General features: G+C 42.2%; 1 protein-coding gene across 8 annotated transcripts in view; it reads left to right on the forward strand.

Moving 5' to 3' along the window:
* The window catches only part of JAKMIP1 (janus kinase and microtubule interacting protein 1), a 249,212-nt gene that overhangs the window by 128,155 nt on the left and 108,186 nt on the right, over positions 1-12,871 (forward strand). For all 8 annotated transcript variants that reach the window (XM_089677388.1, XM_089677383.1, XM_089677387.1 and 5 more), the window contains exon 8: positions 6,102-6,161. In XM_089677388.1, coding sequence (XP_089533514.1) covers positions 6,102-6,161 — 60 coding nt within the window. The remainder of the gene's footprint in view (positions 1-6,101; positions 6,162-12,871) is intronic.

Genomic DNA, 12,871 nt, shown 5'->3' on the forward strand with positions numbered 1-12,871 from the left:
AATAGTGCCCCATCGTTGGTGTCAGTGGGAGGAATAGTGCCCCATCGTTGGTGTCAGTGGGAGGAATAGTGCCCCATCGTTGGTATCAGTGGGAGGAATAGTGCCCCATCACTGATGTCAGTGGGATGAATAGTGCCCCATCATTGGTGTCAGTGGGAGGAGTAGTGCCCCATCATTGGTGTCAGTGGGAGGAGTAGTGCCCCATCATTGGTGTCAGTGGGGGGAGTAGTGCCCCATCATTGGTGTCAGTGGGGGGAGTAGTGCCCCATCATTGGTGTCAGTGGGGGGAGTAGTGCTCCATCACTGGTGTCAGTGGGGGGAGTAGTGCCCCATCACTGGTGTCAGTGGGAGGAGTAGTGCCCCATCACTGGTGTCAGTGGGGGGAGTAGTGCCCCATCACTGGTGTCAGTGGGAGTAGTGCCCCATCACTGGTGTCAGTGGGAGGAATAGTGCCACATCATTGATTGGTGTCAGTGGGAGGAATAGTGCCCCATCATTGGTGTCAGTGGGAGGAATAGTGCCCCATCATTGATGTCAGTGTGATGGAGGGGAGAATAGTGCCCCATCATTGGGGTCAGGGGGGGGGGGAAATAGTGCCCCATCGTTGGTGTCAGTGGGGGGAGGAATAGTGCCCCATCGTTGGTGTCAGTGGGGGGAGGAATAGTGCCCCATTGTTGGTGTCAGTGGGGGGAGGAATAGTGCCCCATCGTTGGTGTCAGTGGGGGGAGGAATAGTGCCCCATCGTTGGTGTCAGTGGGGGGAGGAATAGTGCCCCATCGTTGGTGTCAGTGGGGGGAGGAATAGTGCCCCATCGTTGGTGTCAGTGGGGGGAGGAATAGTGCCCCATCGTTGGTGTCAGTGGGGGGAGGAATAGTGCCACATCGTTGGTGTCAGTGGGGGGAGGAATAGTGCCACATCGTTGGTGTCAGTGGGGGGAGGAATAGTGCCCCATCGTTGGTGTCAGTTGGGGGAGGAATAGTGCCCCATCGTTGGTGTCAGTTGGGGGAGGAATAGTGCCCCATCGTTGGTATTAGTGACACAAATGATGGGGCACTATTCCTCCCACTGACACCAATGATACTTACCTTGCTGACCCCTGCTCCAGCCTGGGCTCGCTCTCTCACTTACCTGTCAGCTGTCTTCCTTCTCTGGCCGCTCTCCTCTTCACTCGCTCCGGCAGCTCCCTCGGTCTTCTTCGATTTCCGCGCGCTGCCGCTCGGCTCCTCCTCTCCAAGCTCCACCTCCTCGCCGGTGATTGGCCGCCTGTGTGCCTCTCCTGAGCTACAGTTCCGGTGGCCAATCAGCGGCGAGGAGGCGGAGCTGCTGAGCGATCCCGGAGGTGTGGCCAGGTGACAGCAGCGTATCATCCCGCCCACACATCGCCGGAGACAGCAGCGGTGTCTCGGTTCCTAAGACCATCGGAAATATGTGTTTTCCGATGGTCTTAGGCGACCCCTGGGAAATGGTCGTTCGACCCCCAAAGGGGTCGCGACCCCCAGGTTGAGAACCGCTGCTTTAGAGGATCCACAAACAAAAAATAATAAATGCACCTTTTTTTTTTACTGCAAGCACATGTGCATTTATTATTTTTTGTTGAAAGGTGCACTTACCCTTTATGGAAGATGATTTCTACATACCAGTGGGACATTATGTTTTACAACCAGACTATGGAAGACATGAATGTTTTAGTTCCTAAAGGGAACTTAAAAAATACTCAGAAAATGAAAACTTTTGAACTAAAGCTGGTTATACATAGACCGAAATTCAGCCGCTTTGGCAGCCACCGGGCAAATTTCAAGCCATGTATGGGTAGGCTCTTTGTACCCAAGTCAATGGATTGACTTTGGTACAAGCAGCCTGTTGGATTTTTCTACATACAATTACGGCCAGTGACTATAGCTGCTAGCAGTAATCATTAAAATTGATTAGTCTATGGCTTGTGTAAGAATAATAATTGTTTTTGATGCAAAAGATAGTGACCTAAATGTGCACCTCAGTTTTCTAAATCACTATCCAGCGGTTTAAGATCTCTCTCAACTCTGTGACTCTATCCCCCCTCCCATTCCATAGTCCTCATTTCCTTATCTCACCAACTATTCAAGTTTAATTGCCATTACTGTGTATGTTTGTTTGTTTTGGGTGTTTTTTTGTTTTTTTCTCTTTAGAGATTGTCTTAATTCTGCTAAAACTTTCTATATTAGTACTGATCAGACCTTGAAGAAAGGGTATACCCCAAAAGCTTGTCCTAAAAATGTGGATGTTAGTGCAAATAAAAAATGATCACAGACAGTACTCAAATTTGTACACATCTTGTGATTCACACTTTTTTGCTGAGCTGTGTGTGTGTGCACAATGAGAGTGACAACACTTTAAGGTTAAACTTTTTAATGAAACTGCCAGATACTGAAAGTGATTGGTTATTTTTTCTATAGAACAGAGAAAAATAATTAACTTCAAAAGCAAATGGAATCAAGAAAGAAATATATTTCTTAATTATAAAATTGTAAGGCACACAGGATGAAGCATGCAGGTATATTATGACATACAAAGCAATCCAACTGAGGGAGGGAAACAAAGGAAATGAAAGGCTATCAGATCCACAGAAACCGAGGGGGCTCAACAGAGCTTGTAGAGCTGCCTGAAGATCCTTATGACTGAAACCAGCATCAGCTGAAACCTCAACATCCACTTGGTAAAACCTAACCAACAGAAGACCAGGTGTCAGCCATGCAGAACTGACAGAACAGATGCCTGACAAACAAAAGCTGTATGGACATCTCAGTTTAACCCCTCCTGCTCCGAGCACTTCTCAGTTTTTTGCTAGTGTCCTAGGTGAACAGTTTTTCTGTGTCAGGGACCTGTTTACCATCCTTCTCTTTCATTTGCTTTTACAGCCTGACTGTTGAAACCAAGGTCCCGAGGGACCCGGATCCATCAGATTTAGTTATTACTACACTTTTAAAATCTAAGAAATCGGTTCACTCTTACTATTGCTTGCTATAAAGCCAAGCAGACTGGGAGTGGGAGGCGTTATACTGTGTTGTCATTTAGCCAATAAAGAGTGTCATTAAATGCTGAACTTTTTGCATTCGTTCACTATACAAAGGCCACCAAGTGTGTAGGTGGTGCTGGGCTTTTAGAAATCTCAGTATCTGTTTGGGTTTGCACTTATAAGTGAGGGGAAGAAAAAACATGCAGTCAAGCCCCCAACCGCTCCCCCCTTGAAGCTCCAAAGCAGTGTACACATGCCACTGCTGCAATGCTTCACATCACGGCTCGGAAAAAATACACAACAGCCCCCCCTCCTGTCATGTTTGGCAGGCAGTATCCCCCCCCCCAGCTGAACACAACCCATTCAACTAAATAGGGCCACAATGCAACCATGTGCAATGCAGTGCATGTGTTTAGAGGTTAAAACAGGGGATGAGGAGTCAACTTAACGCCTCCTGACTGCCTGTCAAGTGCCCTTTGTTAAAAGCAGATTGCTTTTCAGAGTGCACTGCTAGTGTAATTTGAGCCCTTAATGTATTAATAGGAAAAGCTACATCCCTTACCTTCATTCAGTGCATGATTATTTGAATGTATATCATCAAGGATGTCTTAAAATGATACTAAGCATACAATGTTTAATTGCCATTATCCCTTTTATTTACAGTGCTCAGCATAAATGAGTACACCCCTTTTGAAAAGTAAGATCTTAATCAATATCTCAATGAACACAAGAACAATTTCCAAAATTGTGACAAAACTGAGTTTTATAGAACATTTGTTTAGCTCATTACATGAAAGTAAGGTTAATAATTTAACTTAGATTACAAAATCTTCAGTTTTACTTAAATTAGTAAATGCAAAAATGAATACAACCCACAACAAAAACTACTACATCTAGTATTTTGTATGACATCCACGATTTATATGGACAGCACCAAGTCTTCTAGGCATGGAATGAACAAGTTGGCGACATATTGCAATATCTATCTTTTCCATTCTTCAAGAGCGACCTCTTCTAGAGCCTGGATGCATGAATAGAGAGTGATGCTCAACTTGTCTCTTCAGAATTCCCCATAGGTGTTTGATTGGGTTCAGATCAGGAGACATACTTGGCCACTGAATCAATTTCACCCTATTTTTCTTCAGAAATGCAACAGTGGCATTAGATGTGTTTTTTGGATCATTGTCATGTTGGAAAAGTGCACGACAACCAAGGGCACGGAGTGATGGTAGAATCTTCTCTTTCAGTATAGAGCAGTACATCTGTGAATTCATGATGCCATAAATGAAATGCAGCTCCCGGACTCCAGGAGCACTCATGCAGCCCCACAGAAGGACACTGCCACCACCATGTTTTACTGTTGGCACCAGGCATTTTTCTTAGTACTCCTCACCTTTGCGATGCCATACAGTTTTGAAGCCATCAGTTCCAAAAACATTTATTTTGGTTTCATCACTCCAGAGTACAGAGTCCCAGGAGTCTTCTTTTTCAACATGGGCCCTGGCAAATTCTAGGCGGGCTTTTTTGTGCATGGGTTTTAGGAGAGGCATCGTTCGTGAACGACACCCATACATGACATTCCTCTGCAGTGTACGCCGTATTGTGTCACGGGAAACAATCAGCCCAGTTTGGTTTACTACTTCATTAGAAGACGCTTCTGTCAAGGTGTTAACCTCCGTGGACAGCCTGGACACCTGTGAAATGGTTGCAGTACTATCTTTGTTAAATTTTTGTATCACTTTTGCTGCAGTATTCTTAATGATAAGTAAAGCTTTGCTGATCTTCTTGTAGCCTTCACCTTTCTTGTTATTTTAAATTATTTTCTTTCTCAGGCCTTGTGACATTTCTCTTCCTTGTGGAGCCATTGCTGACAGCATTAAATGGGAAGCGGTTTTCTTTGTTAATTAATGCCCTTTTATAATCAACTGTTTGCTGGAATAATTAGATTCACCTGTAGTTGAATTCTTGTTAATTAGGATTTTGTTTTCTAAAATGTAGTTTTGCTCCTAAGACTTTCATTGGGGTGTATTCATTTCTGCAATATGGTCTTGAATTAATTTGTTAGAAAAAATACTTTTTTGTGTATGCAAATTAACAAATCTTGTTTGCAATCAATGACCCGCATTTGTGGGAGTATTTTGTAGTGTAGTGTCCCATAGAAAATGTTGATGCTGAAAGTAAAGGTTTTCTGACAAATCTGTTGGGGTGTGCTTATTTTTGCTGAGCCCTGAACAAAGATCATGCCACTGTATTTAATTTAATAGAAAATAATATAAAAAAATACCTTATTTAATCATTGCTGTTCAAAGGTGACACAATGCTTCCCAGGTCTTTCCTGTCCTCAGGGAAAGTTCTGAAGGTGCAGTTTCTAGTACTCTGCTGATATATGTATGAATCTGTGTCTGCACAGCATTGATTGGTGCTGTGCTGGTCACATGCTTTCACATTGTAAAAAGATTTGGAGGATGTTCTGCCTATCCCAGGCTGTGTCACGCCCTTCCATCCTGTGTTTATGGTGTGTATGTGCTGGAACTAACAAGGAGGTGAAGCCTCCTTCAAACACCATCATGTATCCATAGTGTTTAGCAATATGAGGAGATGTGTATACACCCACATGTGAGACTTTATAGTCACATGGGCTGCACAGGTAGGAAAAAGCAGGAAACTGGAGCATGCTCAGTAGATGTCAAAGGCTCAGGCTGCAGCGGGAACACAGACAAGGAAGGAAGGACAGTAAATTGCAGGATCAACTACGATTTTTACAGTCTGCATTTGGTATGAACATGATGTAATGTACTGACCGTTTTTGATGATTTGGGTTTAATGACACTTTCAATATAGCCTCATGTCCCATACCTTTAAGGATTTAAAGTCGTCTTTTTTTTTTTTTTTTTTTTGTTTAAAAAATTGTAGCAAACAGGAAAAGTAATTGTAATCTAAAATTACAAAATAGATTGGTCCGGGGGATAATTATGTATGTACTGGAAGTTATTCATTTGTGCTTTTTTTGGGAACCAGACTGATAAAGAAAGGTCTTTCAGTATATCAGACACGTACTACTTCATAATCGCCAGAGCTCCTTTGTGACTTTTCTGTTTTGTGTTTTCAGGAAAGAGAACGAATACTGCGTTTCAAAAAGCCCAAAAGAAAAAGTTTGAAACATCCAAAGGTAATTTTTTCCTTACATTTTTTTAAATAAATTTTTTTGCTCGTCTTAGTATGTGCACTAATTTTGCAGTGTTTGAAGTTGGAGAAATTCACAAATACCTTTAAAGAGTTAGTTTGCCCTCAAAGTATGTTTCATCTGTGGGTAGAAGTCCTGGATCAATCAATGGCTTCTAAAATCTCTTGGGAACTCCAGCAGTGAAATCTCCCAGGGGAATTCCTGGTTCTTCCTCTTCTACCACAAAGTCTGTTTTCTGCAGCACAGAGATCTAATCAATCCCCAGAAGATGAAGGAGCTTGAAAAATAATGTCCAAGAGAGCCTTGTAAATGTGTAGGGACTGGTATGTGCATTCATCTTAAGGCATCAAGAAGCCATTGCACTTCATTGTGAAGAAGCCATTATGACTACCATATTTTCCCTAATGAATGTCCCTTTTTTATATAAGTGTGTGTGTGCATATTTTTTTTATTAACGGGGTGTTTAAGGATGACTGGAAATGAGAAACCGTGGCCTCAATGAACTCCGGTCCATTATAACATTATAGTGAACTTGTACGTGAAAAGTGATCATTTTCTGTTTTATAGGGAATGTATAGAATTGTTAATTGTGTCTAAGCAGTACCCTGAAAATTGTTGCTTTTATCTGGAATCTATCCTTATGATGCACTTCCAGGTACTAGTCTATGCACTAGTACTAGTCAGGTCTAGGCATTCCTATGCCTACAACCTCACAGCTGTATATGGTGATGTCACTTCTGTGCTACTCAAGCTGGCTATAGATGGATCGAAATTCGTCCATTTCAGCATGGACTGGCTAAATTTTGATCCATCTATGGTTGTTCCTGTTCATGAGAAGTCAATCTAATGATCGACTTCTCACAAATGGGCTTGTTGGAAAATTAGTGTTTGATCAGCGGAGCAGCCAATTGGCTGTGGTGCTGATCAGTGTATTCTGACAGCAGAGGAGTCTCCCCGCTGTCAGGAAAGTATAGCACAGTAGAGAGAATTCCCCAATTCACCTGGCTTGTGTGGATGGGGTAATCCATTCAGTCTTGTTTGTTTTTTTTTTTTGATCAGCCTCTTGGCTGATGGGGAAAAAAAAGGATAGATCTATGGCCATCTTCACTTGTGTCCTCTACCAGGATGGCTTTGTCAACGCAGACATAGTGTGGAACAAGGCATGGTAAGTCAATGTGGGGAAAGATCAGCTACAGGGAGACTAATGGGCAATAATGGTGACCAGTCATTTGTCATCTTCCTGCCTATTTTGGGCACTGCATCCAGAGTTCATTTCCTCTTCAAAGAGTCAAAACTAAATTCTGACAAGGACCCATTTAATGAATACTAACTTTATCAACTTTGTTCAGGGTAAATCGACATGTTTGCTTTAATGCAGACCATTACAGTAGCAAATACTCGCCATTCCTTCTCTCTTTCAGTTTTTTCAGCCACGAGGAACCAAAGGCAATACCCAGTACTACTGAGTATAGAGGAGCATGTGACTTAGCTATGTGACAGCACTGTCAGACCCAGATTCTGTAGCCCTGTATAAGCCATGTCTCCAGTGACTTGTAGCTTGCAAAGACACTTTGCTCCCTGCAAGTGAACAAAGTGGCAGGGGAGTGAAAGGAATGTAAGTATATGCTGCTGGGGATGTCTGCGTAAAAAATGTTGAACTTGTTGCTTGGCCCTAAGTAGCTTGTGGTATTGTCACAGCACCAACGTCCCCAATGACATATTATATATATATATATATATATATATATATATGCAGTACATCCAGAAAGTATTCACAGCGCTTAACTTTTTCCACATTTTGTTATGTTACAGCCTTATTCCAAAATTTATTAAATTAATTTTTTCCCTCAGCATTCTACAAACAATACCCCATAATGACAACGTGAAAGAAGTTCGTTTTTGCAAATCTTTGCAATTTATTTAAAATAAAAAACGAAAAAAAACATGTACATAAGTATTCACAGTCTTTGCTCAATACTTTGTTGAAGCACCTTTAGCACCAATTACAGCCTCAAGTCATGTTGAGTGTGATGCTACAAGCGTGGCACACCTATTTTGGGGCAATTTCTCCCATTCTTCTTTGCAGTACCTCAAGCTCCATCAGGTTGGATGGGGAGCGTTGGTGCACAGCCATTTTCAGATCTCTCCAGAGATGTTCAATCGGGTTCAAGTCTGGGCTGTGGCTGGGCCACTCCAGGACATTCACAGAGTTGACACTCCTATGTTATATGGGCTGTGTGCATAAAACCTTTTTTTTTTTAATCTTTGATACTGTTGACTAATTCATATTCTACACACGGATTGATTTTCGGCATAGAAATCAGCTGCCAGATTTTTTTTGCCGAAGCTTAATTGAACAAGCTGAAGTTAGAAGCTGATTGGGTACAATGCACCGCTGCATTAGATTTTGCACTTTCCAGTTATAGTAAATCACCCCCACAGTTTATATAATATTGTAATATTTACTGAAAGGAATTTTGTTGGCTAATATATATTTATTTTACAGTCACAGTCATATAACGTAGTAATATATTGTTCCTCACCAATATACCGTAATCTGTGGCTATGAAAGATTAAGACACATGTTGTCCTGATGGTGGTGCTGTTCTCCAAATTTTGAGAGCACCCAGCAATGTCTTGCAGAGGGAAAAAAAGAAAGTGTTAGTCTATTCAAAGCTTTATCATGGATGCTAGAATTAAACCACCAAGCCTTAAAACTCCTGGGGTCTCTGGTAAGGGGACTGCAGTATATGTAACAGGAATAGGTCAACCTGAGCTGGCTGTTTGACACTGTATGATTTATTGCTTCTTATGACTCTGTAACTGAAATATTACTTATGTAAGCCTTTAAATAATATTAGCTCTTTTTATCTGATGAGGACAATTGGGTAATTGAGCCTGGAATGGAAATTGATGAGAAAATCTCCTGGATGCAATTACAATTTTCTAAAGCTTTAGTCTTCTAGTTGACCTGCAGGTCCACATCAGCACTGTAGTTCCAGGTCATGTGACTTTGTGCTGCAATGTATGGTATTGGGGTGTTGACATTAGAAGTATCTCAGGCTAGGATGGGGGGGGGGGGGGGGGGGGCGACACTGACATAAGGGCACAATGAAAAGCTGCTGCAGTCAATGTGGCCCAATACCCAAAGGCAGCCAGAATTTGCCTAATTACCAATGAGAGGAAAGTGTTTTTCTTCTTGCTACAACCCTACCTACCTGCAACACCTTCCCTCTTAGGCCAAGAGTAAATGTGGGCTGCAATTGCTGACCTCTTTTCCGAAAATGCTAAAAACCTGGCTGTGATGAGGCTGTTCCAGATTCTTTAATACTAGATAAGACTCTAACTGGGGACAAATATAGTGTTCATAAATTTGCTTGAAGACAAAAATAACCTTATAAAAAAATGAGTAACCTTTTACAGGTTAAAAAAAAAAAAGAAACCCATCTTTTGCTGCAGTATTCATCTTTAATTCCATAGATTTTCCTCACAGTACTTTCTGCCTATAGATGTCATAGTTAGTTGGCCAGCATCATTCAGTCCACTTCTCCTGAGCCCAGGTCATGTTGAACCTGACGAACCTGTGACTGGACAGTTAAAAGAGAAGCAGCACAGTGAGCTCATCGCTGAACTGATTGGATCCTTGTGCTGCTTTCTATTCTTAATCTTCAGCTCTTCTCACACTACTTTAAAAAAGTAGTGTAAGCCCTTATTAAACCATGCATTTCACAATGTAATAATGATTACAGAGCTCAATTAATTTGTGTCCTCAATACATGTTTAGAGTATGGCCAATGATGTTTTGTCCATACTCTCATGAGTCACAGGAATGCATCTACTTTTGCGCTCCTGTAATCCAGATTAAGCTAAAACCGGCAGTTGGCTAATGCCACAGAGCCGCTCCAGAATATAGAGAGATCCTGACAATAATGTCGGGATCCACCCAGATGTATTACAGGTAGTAGGCTCAGCCTGTCAGCATGCCATTGAGAGCCTGAGCCAGTTGGCCTCGGCCCTTCCACACGCAGTCCTCCAGTGAGCACTGGAGGGGAAGACGAGAAAATGGTGACTGCCAATCACTACCCTCTGCTCAGAGCTGACCGAAAACTGAGAGATTAGTGGTCATGTGATTGCTTAGTTCTTGGTCTTATTGCTGGTGGGGAACAGCTGCAGCCAAATAGGTGAGTATGTTTATTTTTTTTTATTTCCCACACTTCTTCAAGTTACAGACTTCCAAGCAGCTAGCATTTTAAGAAAGAGATCAGCAATAGTAGGCACCATATTTCTTTTTATTATAAGTGGTCATTTAGGTTTGTGAGTGTTTCCTTCATACAATATGGTTTTCCTATGGTTTTCTGTTGGGATTTTCACATTTCTCTTTGGTCTAGCAAGGTTTTCAATGGTTTTCGCACTAATGCCTGTGCATTCATGTAACAAATATGTCTGCTCACACTTTCCTAGAATTACATTATTTTGGAATTTTAGGTTAAATGAGAGCCAGCCTAGAAAAAAAACAGGGTGCTGCCCTTTTTGTCTATGTTTTGGCTATAGGAAGTAGGTTTCAGCTACCAGTTTTCTAGTTCAGGGAAAAAAACATACTGTATCTTGACTTGTTGCTGTGGATAGCAGATGCTTTCCTGTGTATTTAGTTTTATATTAAAAAAAGTAATTAAGTTGGACCTTTCAGTAACACTCAAATATCTGTATGAACAGCGCAATTTCTCAAAAATGTTTGCATTTAATAATTAAAAAGCTGAAAGGATGCCATCAGTCTGATGCAGGCAGAAGGAAGCATTTTCTCAGTCTCCTTTCTGTGGTAATCGGACCACAACATTTGTAACTTTGTAACACCTCGCAAGTTAAAAGCCTTGAGCAAGGGCTGATCTGTGTCTGATATTTGTTAACACGCAGGGATCATAGTTTGACTGTGTAGATGCTGACCTTGGTTGATGCCGGAACAAAGATGTCTAAAGCATCTAATACATGGATTGAAATTCGGCAGGTTCAGCAGGGACCAGCTGAATTTCGATCCATGTATGGGCACCCTGGTTGTACACAAGACAATCTGTTGATCAACTTGTGTACAACTAGCCTGTCAGGTTTTTTCCAAATGATTAGTGCCGCTGGCTATAGCCGACAACACTAATCATTGTGTTCAGTTAGCTCAATTTGTTCAATGGCACTGTGGGAGGGATTTCCCCATCAACTCTGACTATTGATGGGGGAATCGAGCAATTTTCTTTCCTTCCACCCATGGTGGAAGAAAAGAAAATTGCATAGTCTGTGGCTTGTCTTAGTACCCCTAAGTAGAAGAGCAAATTAAGACGTTGTCAGGGGTAGTATTGGTAGTACTGTGATCCCTGTAAGTGATAATACATATCTGAAAGTGTTAGGCAGGCCATACATTATGCAATTTCTTTTCCTTCAGCTACAGGTCGAAGGAAAGAAGATTGCTTAATTACCCCATCAACACAGAACTGCTGTGTTCTGCTGGGGGAGGGGGGGGGTGTAGGTAGCGCCTTCCGCAGCAGTGACAGGCTGGTTGTATTAAAGCTGATCAAAGGATTGACTTCAGTACACACAGTCTGCCCATAGATGGATCGAAATTCAGCAGTTTCCTGTTGGACCGGTCGAATTTCAATCCGCCGGCGGCTGGCTTTGGATACACTTGAAAGGATTGATCCACCAAACTTTGGATAGACATGGTTTCACTTCCTGCTGTGTTTACAAAACAGGTAGTGAAGGAAAATCTTTTGACTAAGACACTGATGACAAGAATCTGACAAGGGTTTTACCCCTTCCCTATTCAATTTATTGCCATATATTTTACCATGAAAAAAATTATTGGATGCTAGTTCCCCTATCAAGTACATCAGTCATGTCAAAGTGATTGTAAAGGCAGATTTTTGTTTTGTTTTAAATATTAAACATGTCATACTCACCTGCTCTGTGAAGTGGTTTTGCACAGAGCTCACCTGATCCTTCTCTTCTCATTTGCTTGTGCCTCCCCCCCCACCCCTTCTACCAAGTACCCCCACAGCAAACAGCTTGCTATGGGGGTACCCGAGCAGGCTCAAACCCAAGCTGCTGCTCTGTGTCCATTCACACATGGAGCGTGGCTTGACCTTGCCCCAGCTCTTTCCTCATTGGCTCACTGGCTGCTATTGACAGTAGTGGGAGCCAATGTTGACCACCTTCTGAAAATGCTTGCTGCCTGGCTTCCTGACTGAAGTAGTTGTGAATTAGACCTGGAACAAGCATGCTGTAAATGTGTGTCAGAGAAGTGGCAGACATCCTTACTTCTGTTCTTGTTTCAGTTCAAGAAACAGCCAAAGCATGAGCATTGCAGTCTGGGATCTAGTATTCTTCAAAGTAGAGGTCAGCACTGGTAGCCTACGTAGTTCTTGCCCTTCCAGTCCTCACCATGTGTGTCTTACCTTGGCATGCAATAGAAGAGTTAAAGTAGCCATAGATGGGTCAAAAGTCAGTTTGTTTGGCCACTGCAGCTGAACAGAAGTCAATCAACATTTGTTTAACGGCTCTGTTGGATTAAAGCTGCTCGATCAGCAGCTGCAGCGTTGATCTGTGTATTCTGACAGTGAAGGAACACATGTGCAAAAAAACAATAGATAGACTCTATTTAGTTGCTCAGAGAGCTGAAATAAGCTACAATGTATCATTGTTTACATTCTAAG

Source organism: Staurois parvus, unplaced genomic scaffold (genome assembly GCF_062004578.1).
Source record: "Staurois parvus isolate SC_StPar_1 unplaced genomic scaffold, SC_StPar_1.0 ptg000186l, whole genome shotgun sequence".
Lineage (NCBI taxonomy): Eukaryota > Metazoa > Chordata > Amphibia > Anura > Ranidae > Staurois > Staurois parvus.